The 12,028-nt window shown below is 46.0% G+C and overlaps 1 protein-coding gene across 6 annotated transcripts in view; it reads right to left on the bottom strand.

Annotated features, from left to right (window-relative positions):
• The window catches only part of DOCK11 (dedicator of cytokinesis 11), a 182,668-nt gene that overhangs the window by 121,753 nt on the left and 48,887 nt on the right, over positions 1-12,028 (bottom strand). For all 6 annotated transcript variants that reach the window (XM_035725508.1, XM_035725510.1, XM_035725507.1 and 3 more), the window contains 2 exons: positions 11,716-11,785; positions 10,997-11,092 (listed from right to left, as the gene is read on the bottom strand). In XM_035725508.1, coding sequence (XP_035581401.1) covers positions 10,997-11,092; positions 11,716-11,785 — 166 coding nt within the window. The remainder of the gene's footprint in view (positions 1-10,996; positions 11,093-11,715; positions 11,786-12,028) is intronic.

Here is a 12,028-nt window from a genome sequence, read left to right on the forward strand (position 1 = left end):
CCCTGGGATCATGACCTGAGCCGAAGGCAGTCGCTTAACCGACTGAGCCACCCAGGCGCCCCTCCTTATGACTCTCTTAATATCGTTTTCTTTTCTGTGGCTTACTTTATTGTGAGACTACAGTATATCACACACACAACTTACAAAATACGTGTTAATCGACTGTTTATGTTATCCATAAGACTTCCGGTCAACAGGTTATTAGTAGTTAAGTTTGGGGGGGCGGGACTCAAAACTTATATATGGATTTTCAGCTGCGCAGGTGCTTGGTGCCCCTAAACCCCCACATTGTTCAAAGATCAACTGTATAGGTTTGCTTGTTTTCGTGACAGTGGTTCACATGTTATTTAAATGATGGGACCAGATGACCTAAAATTACATACTATGCCCAAATGAACAAAACATCCCCTTTTTAAAGTTATTACAGTAATTATGTATGGCAAAAATTCAGATACATTTTCCAGGCAAAAATTGCAACCAATTAGAATCTGACCTGTGACCAAACCTAAAATTCAAGCCCAATCGACTTGCAGAGCCCAGAGCCAGCACCAAAGAGAGTGGCAGAAGGCGGCAAAACACAGAGCAAAACATTTGTGGCACAGAGTCAAATTCGAGTCTGTGAAATTTTTTTCACGCCCAGCTGCCTCACCAAGCAGAGATGTTCCATGGTAGCCGCCACTTCCAATATTAGCAGAGCACATCACTACAACAGAGAGGGGAAGGGGTCTGAAATTACGGTAAATCGCCTCCTGTAACATTGCGGTTATGTCTAAATGGGACACTGAGGCGGGTAGCTCATGAGTCTGGGGAGAAAGCAGATGCCTGAAAGTCACACGATCCGGATTCTTGTCCAGCACTCCTGCTCACCAGCCATGAAGCTGTCCTCAAGACTCTGCTTCTCTGCTCCCTCACTTGTAAAATGGGACCGGGCCAGACCATCTCTTCATCCTCTACAAAGATTTTCACTGAACTTGAACAAATAACACAGCGGCCTTCCCAGGCTAGGGGCCACCCTCCCCAAGCAATTTCTTACAGGCCTGAAACACAATTTGTACGGTGAAGGAATTTTAAGTCATTTCCATAGAAATCAGACTCGGCCCCCACAACCGATCTGTGAGAGCTCATTCTAATAGTCTAGCATATACGTTGGGTTTCATCTTCTGGGAAGCTGTTAAAATAATGACTACGTAGAACAGCGGCGATTACTCTGTATCATACCTCTCATCTTGAAGGCCTCGAGTCCTTTGAAACCAACAGCTAATTCTTCTAATGTCACTGGAGATAAGCATCATTATCCACATTTCACCTAACAGCAACCTGAGAGACCAAGAGCTCACTCAAGTTCACACAGGCAAGTCAAGGATAGAAACAGAATCAGAATCCGATGAGGATGACGTAGAGAATCTGGCCCAAACCTTCCAATGGCTTCCCACCTAAAACCACAAATCCCCACCATAGCCTAAGATGGCATACCTGTTCTAGCCTCAGCTTACCTCTTGGACTTTATTTCTTTTTTGTTTTTAAGATTTTATTTATTTACTTGAGAGCGAAAGCAGAAGCAGGGGGAGTGGCAGAGGAGGAGGGAGAAGCAGACTCCCCCTGAGCAGGGAGCCCGACACGGGGCTCGATCCCAGGACCCCTGGGTCACGACCTGTGCCGAAGGCAGATGCTTCACCGACTGAGCCACCCAGGCGCCCCTCTTGGACTAGATTTCTTATCATGCTAGTCCAGCTACATCGGCTTACCTGCTGCCCTGCTAACACCCTAGGCAAGCGCCTTCGGGTCTTTGCACTTGCTGCTGCCTTGGCCTGGAATGCTCTTCCCTCCACGTATCCACAATGGTTCACTCCTTACTGCTTTCAGGTCTTTGCTGAAATCTCACCTCCTCTGAGAGGCCTTCTATGACCACATGCCCTCCAACACGGCACACCATTTTATCTTTTTCATATGGCAATCACTATCCAGATATAACTCATTCATCTGTTTAGTTGCTGTCTGTCTCTTTTAGACTGTCAAGGTCCATGTCTTACCCACTGCTATATCCCCAGTCCCTACAGCAGTGCTTAGACTCAATAAAATTTTGCAAAATAAATGATGAATGAATGAATAATTCATTCTCCAGTTCAGATTCCCCAGTGGTTTCATCCAATAGGATGGTATTTCTCTGTGATGTCCATATTCTTCTTCCTCCTCCTCCCCTTTATTATTTTTCCTAGATGGTGGACACAGCTGAAATTCCCCCACCTAACTCGATGAGAAGCATGGATCCTGATGAGTGGTCCACTCAGACCACCCAGAAGAATAAAACTGAGGGAGCCAAAGGAGGTAATTCTCTGGGATCAGGTCCTGCCAAGTCTCCTTAAAACCCTGAGCTGCCTGGATGACAACCTTTTAAATATTTACCACATGACCCTTTCTGGAGCAAGAACAAAGGCTTTCTGTCACTCTGTTGAATCAAAGTTGGAAAGGAGGCAAGTTTAAGCACCACGTATCCTCAAATTAGGAGAGCCTTTTATCATCTGATACAGCAAATCTCGAGAGGGTTCACCTGTGTCTGTTACCTAGAGGGTAAGCATTCACTGCTAAGTTACATGAACCAGGAGCCCCGGGAAGGAATGCTCTGCAGGATTTAGTGAAAGTAGGCAGGCAAAGTAGGTGGGCCAGGAGCAATGCAGGAATGGGGCAGGAACAACTTACTTGATTCATGTCTCAGAACAGAAAACAAGAGGCAGCGAGAAAAAGGAGAAAGCAGGAGAGCAAGAGACGTCCTGGGTCTCAGAGCTGTTCCAAGCAAAGATGAAAGAAATAATAGAGAAGAAAACCCCAGGACTTATCAGAAAACCAGGTTGCAGTTAATTATACCAGAATGTCAGGAACGTCATCCCACTGAAGAACCCCTACCAGTACGCTGGCAACCTAATCTACCACTCATCTCTCTTCACTGTATCGTCTTACAGTCCCACCAAGTTTTAATATATCACACAGGTTTACGTTCTGGGAAACTGGTTAAAAATCAAATAGCCTTTTTTTTGAGAGAGAGCGAGTGTGTGGCGGGGGGGGGGGGAGGCGCTGCAGGGAGAGAGGGAGAGAGAGAGAAGCCTAAGCAGGCTCCACGCCCAGCACAAAGCCCAATGCAGGGAGCCCAATGTGGGGCTCAATCTCACAACCCTGAGATCATGACCTGAGGCAAAATCAAGTCAGATGCTTCACTGACTGAGCCACCCAGGTGCCCCCCAAATAGCTTTTCTTAAATAACTCCACAATATGTGGGCACTGGAGATTTTTTAATTATTTAGTTTGAAGCAAAGTCCAGAAGGAAAGGTCTACAATTCGCCCTTCTCATTACGACAGACTCTTCTGTCAGCTTTATTTCAGCATGTCACGGCTCTGCTCAAATTTTCAATGACCCTCCCTCACCTACATGGCAGGGCTCACATGACTGATCCCACCTTTGAGGCGCTCCCACAATCCTACTAATAATATAAGATAATACAAATGGCTGACATCCATGGAGTGGTGACTACCATCAGTCTCTGGCTTTCCTCATCCTATATCACTTAATCCTCATAATGACCTTGTATGATGATTACTCTTATCATCTCCATTTTACAGAGGAGAAACTGAGGTGCAGGGAGATACGAACGGACCAAACCAAATTTATCCTCTCATGACTACCCAACTTCATCTAACACACCCGCCGCCCAGTACATACTGCCTCCAACACTCACCTCCTGATTTTCTCCCTTTGAGGCCCCACCTCCTTCAAGTTGCCTTCTCTGACCTCAGATCACACAGTGACCTGGACTCATACAGCACCTGGTCTCTGTACCACCTTTAAACAGTATATTATTTTTTTAAGTAAACTGTACGCCCAACGTGGGGCTCAAACTCACGGCCGTGCAATCAAGAGTCACATGCTCTGCCGACTTAGCCAGCCAGGCGCCCCTAAACCATTTTCATTTTGTGTTCCAGCTCCCCGAATAGGTTTTAAGTTCTGCATGGGAAACTTCTCTCTACCCTTTGCAACACTAACACCTTGAGTTAATAAGTATTCAGTACATATTTGGTAATGAATTCATTGATTCCTCAGAGTGTCTGGCACATAAGCAGCCCCTAATAAATGGTTTTAAACAGTCACCAATGAGGGCTCCTGGGTGGCTCAGTCGTTAGGCGTCTGCCTTTGGCTCAGGTCACGATCCCAGGGTCCTGGGATCGAGCCCCGCATCGGGCTCCCTGCTCGGCAGGAAGCCTGCTTCTCCCTCTCCCACTCCCCCTGCTTGCGTTCCCTCTCTCGCTGTGTCTCTCTCTGTCAAGTAAATGAATAAAATTTAAAACAAAACAAAACAAAACAGTCACCAATGAATGAGGAGAAACTAAACATAAAAAACAAATTAGGGGCGCCTGACTGGCTCAGTTGGTTAAGAGTCCGACTCTTGATCTCAGCTCAGGTCTTCATCTCGGGGTCGTGAGTTCAAGCCCCGTGTTGGGCTCCACGCTGGGCGTGGAGTCTACTTAAAAACAAAACAAAAAACAAAAACAAATTAGTTGAGAAATCCCTTATCCATAAAGTGACTATAATCTGTTCATTAGCTGGGAGAGACAGTCTGGTAGACTTGAGAACACAATGCACTAACCTATAAAAAATGTTTAAAAAATTTCTCTTTATATTTGTTCCAATAAACATAGTGACCTCGGCCTCCCCGGCAATTATTTTAATATCATATGTGCTGTCCTAGGTAAAATTCCTTGATTTGTTGTTCTAATACAGAAGGGAAGAAACCCTCCCGTAACAGTCAAAAGAGTAAGTGAGGACTGTTTGACTCGGGATATATAACAAATGGCTCTCTTTTGTGCAAACCAAAAGGGGAGGGGGCAGCAGAAGTGAGTCATACATCAAGCAGTTGAACTTACAACCCCGATAACATACCAAGACACTTCAACATTTAATTGCTGGGAATGGGGAGGAGGAAGCTAGAGGAATGTGACCAAATGGAGCCAAGAAGAGGCACAAAGGTGAGTGTCCCAGGGGTTGGCCAAGAATCTGCAACAGACTTTTTCTTTTTTCAATGAAAAACCACCCTCCAGATCAGATTCTTCCTTATTCCATAGATCACTGTATCCCTTAGGAAGACTAGCTCTGAGCGCCAGGGGGAAGGTCAAATCAAATACCCTAACTATCTCACCTTCACTGATGTGGAAAGGAGTTGAAAAAAGCAGAGGTTTCCAGCCGCTACTTGAGAATGTAAATGAACAGGTTTCTGTCAAGACTGGCATTTCTGTCTAAGGGATCAATAAGTTTATTCTCTAGGAGGTCTTAAAACTGCTCTCCAAAACTTTCCCAGGAATTGCAGACAGGCAATGGGGTGGGTTCTCATTAACTAAAAAAGTACAAATTGAGGAAATTATTCACCAACGGCAAGGCTTGCCTTGTTTTAACATGAGCACCAGGAACAAAGCAAATCATAAGCTCGGGGTACAATGGTCAACTGCTTATAGACAACGGTCGGAGCTTTTGCAAATGCTGCACGACACCAGTGTCCTCCTCGGTGAGAGGAAGTGACCAGCCACCGAAAACCGTGGCTTGGGCAGTAATGCACATCATTATCAGCTCGCCCGGAGCCTGGGTTCCTCATGACCAATTTCCCAGCCAACAATGGAGAGGCTCGGCCAGCACCTCTGGGGAAATCGTGACAATGGCAGAAAATGATGCAGACTATCTCTTAACAACTGACCGGAGCCGGTGGAAAGGCGTGTAGGGGGGAAAAGGGCATATTTTTATTCCATAAATATAGGCTCTTGTCATCTTCCCATGTGAAGAAATCAGCCTAGCTCCTTCACCAGCCCCTTTGCCCTAGGGCCCATCACTATCAACTTGAATGTTCTTGCAAAACTGTCTGGCAGCTAGTGAGGAAGGATTTGCTTTCTAAAGCAGCCTCTATATGAGTTACTGTGGCTACATTATTTATGTCGCATTACAGATCATGTGGTTGCTTTCTCAAAAGGCCTTATAAAGTAGGAGTCTTCTGATTCCCTTTTCTCTACTGGACTTGGCTCAGTGTTTTCTAACCCTCCTTCCCTTCGCTTTTTTTCTTTCCACCTTCTCTCATGACTCCATTTCTCCCTCCCGTGCCGTTAGACTCCCTTATTTCTGACAGTCAAAGAATCCAGGAGAAAGGACTCGGCCTTGTTTACAGACACAGTTAAGGGGCGCCTGGGCGTCTCAGTTGGTAAGTGTCTGCCTTCAGCTCAGGTCTTGATCCCCATGTTGTCATCGGGCTCCCTGCTTCTGCCTCTCCCTTTGTCTCCCTTCCCCTACTCCTTCTCTGTACCACTCCCTCATTCTCTCTCAAATAAAATCTATTAAAAAAAGACAGTTAAGTTGCTGTCCGTCAATTCAAATCTTCCAAAGGACTGATTCTGGATTTTTTTAAATCCAGAAGTTTTTAAATGAATAAAGACCCTGAAATTGACACCTCCCTCTAAGACGGAGCCAGCTACCCTACCTTAATCCCTGTCAACCCCAGCGGGATCCGCAGGCCAATGTCAAGCCACAGCACTCCCAAGGAGCACAGATAGAATAGAAGGGAAGGCACATGGCTCCCGTAGGCTGTTATTTGCTAATGAGTCACAATGAATCCCGAGATCCTTCTGTTGTAGCTTCCTGGTTAGTCTACTGTGAGCTTGAGGGGCGATCAAAGCTTGAATTTTTCCGACAGCAAAGGTTCTTGGCTCTCAACTCTGCAAGCTCTAGGCCGGTGGTGCTCACCGCTAAAGCTACCAAAGCTTCTCACCGGTGTGGGCTGGACATCCCAGCAGGCAGGGGACTCTAGATGCACCAATGGTAAAATTGCCCCCGGTATCATCAGACAATAATAGCGTGCCCAACTCACCTTCCCATTCGCTTATGAGACTCATTAATATTCTTCACATCAAAGGCTAACATTATAGGAACAAATATAGAAGAGATTTTCTTCTCAGAACGTCTCATGAACCGTCAGCCCTTTGCCTCAGTTCATCCGTCTCTGCCTTTGCCAGCTCTCCCAGAGCTGGGTCAGCTGCTCACCCCACCATTAGATTCAGACTCTCTCCTAGGTCTGAGCCAGTCTAGGCCTGCCACAGGAAGAACATGTCTGATCCCCCCACCTGAGGGTGCAAGCCCGAGTCCCCCAGGGCACCACAGTTCACAGGCCTGGACTTCCGCTTTGGCCCTCACTCCAAGTTCTCCAGGCTGGCCGCTACAAAACCCACACCCAACAACCCCCCCGCCCCCCCCCCACCCGGCCATGGCCCTTCTCCAGTCACATGCCCTCTGTTTACATAGAGATGGCATCGTAAACACTGTGAGTTTCAACCAACTTCCACGAGGCTGAATTCAGGAATAGTTAAAACACAATCTTAGAGGAAAACAGAAACATCTTGGCAAAACCCCTCAGACACCTTTCACTGAGTCTGGCTGAACATTCTTCCCTCTCTTGCCCATCCCAGCTGTGATTAATCCTGAAATCTAATACTACTGCTCCGGCTTAGGAAGTAAAACCGGAAGAATATGGGATGTATATCCAGCTCCCAGAAATCCAAAATGGAGAGCCACAGTCCATCATGGCGAAGAGCCGGGATAAATGAAATCCATGACCAGGCACAATTCCCAAATCTCATTATGGCCTATTTCACATTACTCCCTACACTTTGACTTATTCTTATTTTCCTGTCTTTGCCTACTGTTTGGTAGAAGTTTTAAAAAGAAAGTAAGTGGTTTTATGCTATTTGAATTATATCTCACTAAAAAAAGAAGAAGAAGAAGAAGAAGAAGTGGCCAAGACACGAACAGCTGGGGATGAAAGGAGGCAACAACGCAAAGAGCCTAGTTCAGCAGCAGCAGAGTGACAATTAGCTAGAGGCAGGCAGCAGTGTCCCCTTCAGCCGGGCCGTGTGGTCACCAAGTTGCCTCACACCCCACCACCCGCGTCATGAATTTATGGCTCCTGCCTGGCCCCCATGAGCGGTGGCGTTCGCAACCTCGGGGACAGACAACACATAAGCCAAACAATCAATCTTTGACTACTTGACTGAATTCCTTTCCTACTGTCATCGGAACAAATTACCATAAACTCAGCGGCTTACAACAAAATGTATTCTCCCCCAGTTCTACAGAGCCCAAGTCTGACAGGGGTCTCGCTGGGCGAAAATCCAGGTTGTAGCAGAGCTGTGTCCCTTTCTAGAATCTCCAGGAAAGAAGCCATTTCCTTGCCTTTTCCAGCTTCCAGAGGCTGCCTGCCATTTCCTGGCCAGTGGCTCCTTCTGCCATCTTCAAAGGCGGCAACAAAGCATCTCTCTCTGACTCCGCTTTTGTCCTGCCCCTCCTTCCCGGACTCTTGTCTTCTGCCTCCCTCCTTCCACGGACAGGGACCCTTGTGATTACACTGAGCCCACCTGGATAACCCAGGCTCCTCTCCCTATGTGCTGATTAGCCATCTGAACTCCCCTTTGCCATGTAAGGAAGCATTTACAGGGGCTGGGGATTTGGATATGGCCATCTTTGCCGGGGGCGGGGAGGGGGCCATTATTCTGCCCACTGCATCAACCAATCTTTTTTTTTTTTTTAAGATTTTATTTATTTATTTGGCTGAGAGAAACACAGCGAGAGAGGGAACACGAGCTGGGGGAGTGGGAGAGGGAGAAGCAGGCTTCCTGCGGAGCAGGGAGCCCGAGGCGGGGCTCGATCCCAGGACCCTGGGACCCTGACCTGAGCCGAAGGCAGACGCTTAACGACTGAGCCACCCAGGCGCCCCTGCATCAACCAATCTATGTCTCGCAAATTATGGAGGAAAATGTAAAGCGTGTACTTTTTACAGGCCACTGTATTTTGATTTATAATATATGGGCTCCTAAAAAGTTGTATGCAAAGCAAATTCTATTTTAAAAGCATGAGTCATTCACTACTGAAAAGAATCCCGTGGTGAATTGTTTTTGTAAAGGTATTAATTCCCCAATGTCTTGTTCTCTGAATCCAGATTTCCATACATTATATTCATGTTGGGCTACAGCCTAAGTATGGAGAAAAACACTTTCATATTTTGAGTATGCTGGGAGTGGAGTCAAAACCCACAGAACCATTTTCTGGCCATCTGCACAGAATTACAGTCTTCACACCTGCATTTCTGCACCTGAGAATTTTTTTCCCTAAGATTTTATGTATTTATTTATGTGAGAGACAGAATGAGCACAAGCAGGGGGAGGAGGAAGGGCGCGGGGAAGGGCAGAGGCAGAGGGAGAAGCAGACTCCCCGCTGAGCAGGGAGCCCGATGAGGGGCTCGATCCTGGGGCCCTGGGATCATGACCTGAGCTGAAGGCAGAAGCTGAACCAACTGAGCCACCCAGGTGCCTGGCTGAACCTGATAATTCTGATAGGAAATATATTATAATAAAGCCTTGAGTCTCACTCACTCAGCTAGTCAGCATTGACAGTGTGCTGGTGAAGAAAGAGCACAAGCTCGGGCATCAGCCTGCCTAGGTTCGGATCCCATGACTGAATTTGGGGCTGTGTGACCTTGGGTTAACCATTAATTTCTTTGTGCCTCATTTCCCACGTCTTAAACTAAGAATAAAAATAGGACCCCTCTACCCTCTATCCTAGGGCTGCCACAAGGATTAAATGAGATACGAAATACAAAGCACCCACTATGGTGCCTGGCACATGTGAAGTCCTCAACAAATGGATTCATCCCCACGGGCTAAAGCCCACGGTTAAGTGCAGGAGACACACAGGAAGTACCCTACGACTTGGATTCATTATTCTCAGGACTTGGAAATGAAAGTGAGAACCGGACATAGCCACTCAATGGAAAGCAGCAGGCAAAATATTAAATTAAGATAAAATTGGAGTCTTCTCTTGATAGACACCCGTGGTTTCTGCTTGCAGACTATGTGAAAGATAGAATGACCTTCAATACTTAATGGAAGTGTGAATCATCCTCGGCAAACCACATGATCTTATATTGGGTATCTGCAAGAACAGTTATATTTGATATGAGAGCACACTCTGTTTTTCTGCTCAGAATCTTCAAGTAGCTTGTTAGTTTTCCCTTTGGATTTTAACGGCTCTTCGCAGCCCCTGGAACAAAAGTCAACTTCATGCCCAAGGCATTAGAGACCCTGCGCCATTCCCCCTCTCTCTGTCTCTACCTTTATCTCCTACAAACCCCGTACACAAACTCACTATTCCGCCCAAACTACAAAACTCAGTAATTCTCGGACGGTGCTAAGGCTATACAGCTTTGTACAGTAGTAAATTTGGTATGTTTCTGGGATCTCATCTGGAGACCACTGGAGGCCAGGGACCTCATCTTAGACACCCATAGATTTCCCCTCAGTGCCCAGCACGGAATACTCACCTAATTAATAGTTGCTAAATAAATGGACTACCTTATCCTTCTATTCATTACATCCATCTCCACATAGGAATAGGAACCTGTGATGCCCTTTTGTTTCAATGTCATTACCTTCATTTAACTGACAGCCTCCTTCCTGACGTTTTTTTAATTTTTAATTGAAGTATAGTTGAATGACAGCCTCCTTTTTAAACTTCCTGATTCAGAATAATTACGTTTCTTTAAAAAGTTACACTTCTAAATTATCCTGAGGTTGCAGAGTTTTTAAATTCTATACATCTGTGAGAATCCTCTCAGTAATGATTTTTTTTTTTTTTTGGCTAGGGCTCACTGTAAACATTTTTTTTTAAATTTTTTTATTTATTTGAGGGAGAGAGAGCACAAGCAGAGGAAGGGGCAGAGGGAGAGGGAGAAGCAGGCTCCCCACTGAGCAGGGAGCCCGATGCGGGGCTCGATCCCAGGACCCTGGGATCGTGACCTGAGTCGAAGGCAGACGCCCAACTGACTGAGCCACCCAGGCATCCCTGTAAACATTTTTTTAAAGAAATATTTTTTCCACACAGGTTACTCATGACAATATCCGAAATAATATAATAACTACTTCTTACCTTCATGGTGACCGTGATGGTGCTATTTACATTTGCTTTATGCAACCAGCCTTGTTTTATGACACCACCCTTCTGAGAACATAGCGAAGAGGAATCCTGAAATAGGGCAAAAAGCATCAGTGAAACAGCCAGCCATCTAATCAAACTTTTGGGGGACACGAACTAGGCCCTGCCCCATTTTCTAATTAAAGCACTAAGCCCCCCCCCCCCCACAAAGATGCCTGACGAAACTTGAAATTGTTAACTAGGGAAAGAAAGGCTCTGTCCCATGCACACAGCAGGTACTCAGTAGTTACTGAATCTTATGGGCTGTCTTCTGAGAGAGTCTTCTGCATTAAGTAAAACGTCAAACTGTACCTCAAAATGTCACAGACATCCAGGCCATCTGTCCCAAGAGGGATCCATGACGCAGGGGGTTCACAGATGACTCACCATGGCCACATGCCCAGCGCGGGGAAAACCAGCCCCACAAGTGTCTCCCACAGGTGGGAAAACATGTTTATATACAAATCACAGCCCATTTCGCTTGATTTTTCCTAAACTCCATTTGGAAATGCAACAGGTTTTTTTTTTTTTTTAAAATTCTTAAAAAACACTCATTAGCTTGAAAGCCGGCCACTGATCACTCGAAAACCATTCTGTCCCTCATCTTTTCTCAAGGAAATCTCTGGCAGCAGAAGCGACCGTGAGGACACCAGCGCCGTGGCTCCCACTTTTACCTCGTCTTTCTCACAGTCCTCGTCAATCTCAAATACGTGACTGGGAATCTTTTCTGGTCGCAGAGATTTGCTGAAAACGCAAGAGAATTATCTCAGATACTGAAGAGAACAGACAAAAAAATAAATAAATAAAAGCAAGATGAGTAGACTTTTTTACAACCAAGATAAATGCCAAGACACGAGGGGGGTAAACTCTTTTCTCCTTTCCAAACTCAGAGTTGCCCCTCTGAGTAAACTTACAGTACCTTTTATATAAGGACGCCCACACGTGCAGCCTGTGGTGAAGCTATAACTAAGCGCAAATACTAAGTCA

The sequence above is a fragment of the Zalophus californianus genome, chromosome X, assembly GCF_009762305.2.
Source record: "Zalophus californianus isolate mZalCal1 chromosome X, mZalCal1.pri.v2, whole genome shotgun sequence".
In the NCBI taxonomy this organism is placed as follows: Eukaryota; Metazoa; Chordata; class Mammalia; order Carnivora; family Otariidae; genus Zalophus; species Zalophus californianus.